The 4,346-nt window shown below is 41.6% G+C and overlaps 1 protein-coding gene across 1 annotated transcript in view; it reads right to left on the bottom strand.

Moving 5' to 3' along the window:
* Window positions 1-4,346, bottom strand: part of LY75 (lymphocyte antigen 75) — a 100,607-nt gene that overhangs the window by 11,251 nt on the left and 85,010 nt on the right. Inside the window, exons 29-31 of the mRNA XM_019553547.1 lie at window positions 2,001-2,195; window positions 1,202-1,422; window positions 439-613 (exon numbers count right to left, since the gene is read on the bottom strand). Coding sequence (XP_019409092.1) covers window positions 439-613; window positions 1,202-1,422; window positions 2,001-2,195 — 591 coding nt within the window. The remainder of the gene's footprint in view (window positions 1-438; window positions 614-1,201; window positions 1,423-2,000; window positions 2,196-4,346) is intronic.

The following is a 4,346-nucleotide window of genomic DNA, read 5'->3' as shown; positions in this document are numbered from 1 at the left end:
GGGCTAGGCCCCACTCACTTCTGTCCACAGCAGCCCGCACGATGCTCCTGCCTGTGCCCACCAGCATGCACAGCTTCCCAATGGAGCTGCTCCCCCTAGGTGCTGCTCAGTGCCCCCCAACTCCAGCGGCTCCTCTTCCTCCTACCTCTTTAGTGCTGCTCGTCAGAGGGGTGGGGCAGGGAGGGAAGGAAGCTTCAGCCAGATGGCTCCTATCCCAGAGTGTGGGGCTCTGGCTCCAGCTCCAGGCTGCCTGCCACCCACAAATGGCCTGTCATACTGCTGGGCAGGTGGAGTGGATGGAAGGTGGCCAGGAGCTAGAGCCAGAGCCCCATGCACTGGGGCAGGAGCCATCTGGCTGAAGCTCTTATGTTGATCAATGATAATGCAGCATGTGAAAATGTAATTCTATATATAGTCTAAGAAAACAGTAAGTCTTACTTTTTGAAGAGGTATAGCAAATGGCACCCTCAGCAACATCTGTACACTTTGTACGATTCCAAAACCCTTTCAGATCCAATAGAACACAGTTCCCAGTAGATGCTGAGCTTTCTAATTCCCAGGGATTGTAGTCAAACACACTTCCATCAGACCATTCAAAATTAGATTTACTTCCCTGACAAAAGAATAATTGCTGTGGTCAGATACTAATTAGTCAGACAAAAATAGCAAAGAGGGAGCTAAAATTTTGAAAGCATTTGGTGACTAATGACCAATACCCTCCAATTCAGGATTGAACCAACGCCCCATTTTGTAAGTAGGTGCTGATACCCTGGCACTACTTAGAACTGAAGCTCTGGTCACTCATGGGCATCAAGGAACCTTTGATATCCTTTGTAAGTGCACAGCTGTGCTGAGACCCAACTCCAATATGGTCAACAGTTTCTCTCTTTAAGCAAAATCACAGGGTGAACTTAAGGTATTTTTACTTCCTGTCATAAACCCTACAAAGTGCACGTCCTTATGCTAGCAGGCATATATTTGGACAACATACCATCACAGTTGTTCATTTTAAAGTACATGTGGGTATTGGGAAAAAATGTAAATACAATAACGTACAAAAAAATTGACATTAGTGGCAGGTGAATAATTTATAAGCATGAAAGTAAAGCCTCCAGAAGAGTATGGAAAGAGCATAACAATAGTAAAGTCAGTTTAACAATTATTTGTACAAGAAGGGACAGTCATGACAGCACAAACTTACATCATGGATTGACAACCCAAGCCACAGTGGGTAACCATCACGTTTTGCAATATCATCCAGAAACAGCTGTTGGGATTCATTGTGTACACTGGCTAAATCATTCCCATTTTTTTTGCATTCTTTCAGTGCCTCATACCAGGTTATTTTTTTCTGAAGGATCTTGTATGTGTTATCTCCATATGGTATAGAAGCAGGCAATGGTGGCTTAGTCTCTCTTGACCCTATTTCAAGGTTAAGATTATAATAAATTTTCTGCACTTCATTCATGTTACTAAAAATACAAGGAAATAATGAAAATCCTATCAATCAATAACAACTTGATAGCACAACTTCAAGCACAGAAACTCTGAATCCAAATTACTTAAAGGATGCAAAGTATTTTTTTCTTATGCCTACTGACAAGAAAAATATTGCAGGGACATCCATCTTGATCGACTGTAATGTTATCAAATGATACTGATACACTGTTACAATATAAAACTGTTAAAGTTACATATTCCTGTAGCAATGTAACTTTAGCTTGTTTAATTCAGGTAAACAGTTACGGTTATTTAACTAACCTAAGAAGCTCATGCAAATGTAACAGTTACACTTAACAGCTAATGCAAGCTTCTCTTCCCCTTTTAAACTAGTTAAAGGTTATATTTGTCCATATCTTGATCATAGTGCCAGACAGTTTGATTCTTCACTATAGGAGTTTTGCCATTGACTTTAATGAGAAGAGAGGTAGAACTTAATAGGACCGCTGCAGTATTACATGCTAAATTAAGGTGTTAACTTCATTTTTCGTATTACTTACCCATTTCAATTTTACAGGCAAGAATACTGTGCAGATTAAAGTGCTGAGGATGCCAATTTGCTGTGTAGTTGTAAATATCCCAGAAACCATCCTGATTTATACCAGCAAAAAATTGATTCGTCTTTACATTAGGTCTGCCTTCTCTCCAGTTTTGGTAAGACAGGTAAGTTTCATCATACCACTTCAGATAATTATCTGTGGAAAACAGGTTTCTGTATTTAGCCCCGAATAAAGCACAGATTTTTAATAAATACCATGATCATTTAAAAGTGAAGATGGTATGCTCCTCTCCCAGTATTTGTACACATTCACTTTAGAACACAAAGCCTAATATTACCTTTTATCCTAACGGAAACCACAGAACCCTTAAGTCCTCACCAAAATTCTTACTGTCAAAAGAAAATATACTTGATTTTTCAGTTCCAATCTTGATAATTCCCAGATTACAGAAATAAAACTGAATTAAAAGCAAACAACCAATTCCCTAGTAAGTGGCCCTATATTAATTTTCTGAGGAAAAGAATGGTCTGTTAGTCTGAGAAACACCTGTAACTGGGAATCAGGAAATTCTGAATTGTATCCTGGCTATAATTGCAGGCCGTGATCCCCTCTATAAGCTAATAAAACAACTCTTCTCTGCCCCGTTTTCTCATGTTTTTAAATGATTCTAAGATTATCAGGACTCTGTGTTCTGCAACCAGAAAATATGCAACACAATATACTCCTTGCCACAATATTATACTCTAAAACAATGGTGCTCAACCTTTTTGCCTGGAAAGCCAGACAAGCAGTGTGTGGTCTATCCATGGGCTAGATCTGGCTGCTGGTCCTGATCTGGCATAAAGAGGCAGGGCACAGAACAATACCACCTGGCCTTGTAGAGGGGGGCAGAGACCAGCCTGGCCCAGCCCTAATTCAGTCACGCAAGGAAAGGAGATTTGGGTCAGCTGTAACCTAGCTTTGTGGGAGGAAGAGATCATGACCTGGCTCCAAGTCCAGCTGTAAGGGTGAACGGGCATGGTTTAGCCTCAATCCAATTGGGGGGGAGGGGGGGATGTAGTCTGGCCCCAATCTGGCCACATGAAGGAATCAGGGCATGGCCTGGTTCTAATCCGGCCATGGGGCTTGGGAATCTGACAGCGGGGGGCGAGGTGCCAGTATTAATTACTACTGTTCCCATTGCCAAATTTCCTTAATCCCACAGGCCAGATGCCATGGCTCCATGAATTGCATTTGGCCCACAGGCTGGAGGTTGAGCACTCGTGCTCTAAAATATAAAAAAAAAACCCAATTATGTTTTTAGTCTGTGATATAACTGATGCAGTGTTATCTTCCTGTCTTCTAGACAGCCTGAAATAATACTTCCTTCAGTAAGCAGGTCCAAGACCTAAGAGGTGAACATATTGAAAATCAGAGAATCAGATCTTTGTTCCTGAAGTGTCAACTTCTGTATTATTTAACCAAACATAGGTAATGCATTCATAGCATCACTGCTCCACTCTTGCAGTTGCATCTTACAAGATGCTGAGCTCATCTTTCAGGAGCTGAGCGCTCTCAACTTCCAATAAAGTTAAGTGATAACTGAAAGGGCTGAACATTTGATAAAACAGTCCCAGATGTTCAAAGCCCCAACTCCCCTTAAAGAAACACAGTTATATATTATCAATAATTAAAAAAAGCTTTAGAATACAGAAAATGTGGGGAAAGTATAAAATGAAACAAATAAATGCATAACCTACTGAATTGATTGTCCTCTAAATGAAAATTTCAATCATTTTAATTTAAAACTGCCAGGGAATTTTTAGTTTGCTCTAGTGCTGCAGCAGAGCACATAGGTCTTTGAGGATAACAAGAAAAATACTGATCTGCTTTACAGCATATCAATCATCTTTGTAAGTGTTTTGAGGTTGAAAGGCATCAATCCTCTCTCCCAAAGGGGAGAGGAGTCGGGGGTCCAAGAAGAGTGGTTGTTCCTTAAGGAGACGATCCTCCAAGCCCAAAGAGAGGTAATCCCAACGCGGATCAAAGCAGGCAAGAGGGCACAAAAGCCCCCACGGCTCACCAAAGGCATACAGGAACTAGCTAAAAGGAGGCGCACACCCAATGTAAGGGAGGGGCCATAACCAGGGAGGACTATACCGCGGTTGCTCGGGGCTGCAGGGGGGCAGTCAGGAAGGCCAAGGTGGAGATGGAACTGAGACTAGCAACCCAGATCAAGGACAACAAGAAGTCCTTTTTTAAATACATAGGGGGTAAAAAGAAGGTACAGGGTAATGTGGGGCCCCTGCAAGACACGCTAGGAAATCTGGTCGTCAGACCAGATGACAAAGTTAATCTATTTAACAA

This window comes from Crocodylus porosus, unplaced genomic scaffold (assembly GCF_001723895.1).
Source record: "Crocodylus porosus isolate Cpor-Errol unplaced genomic scaffold, CroPor_comp1, whole genome shotgun sequence".
Taxonomy (NCBI): Eukaryota; Metazoa; Chordata; order Crocodylia; family Crocodylidae; genus Crocodylus; species Crocodylus porosus.
The sequence above is the reverse complement of the archived record's forward strand: the minus strand, read 5'-3'. Positions and strand labels throughout refer to the sequence as shown.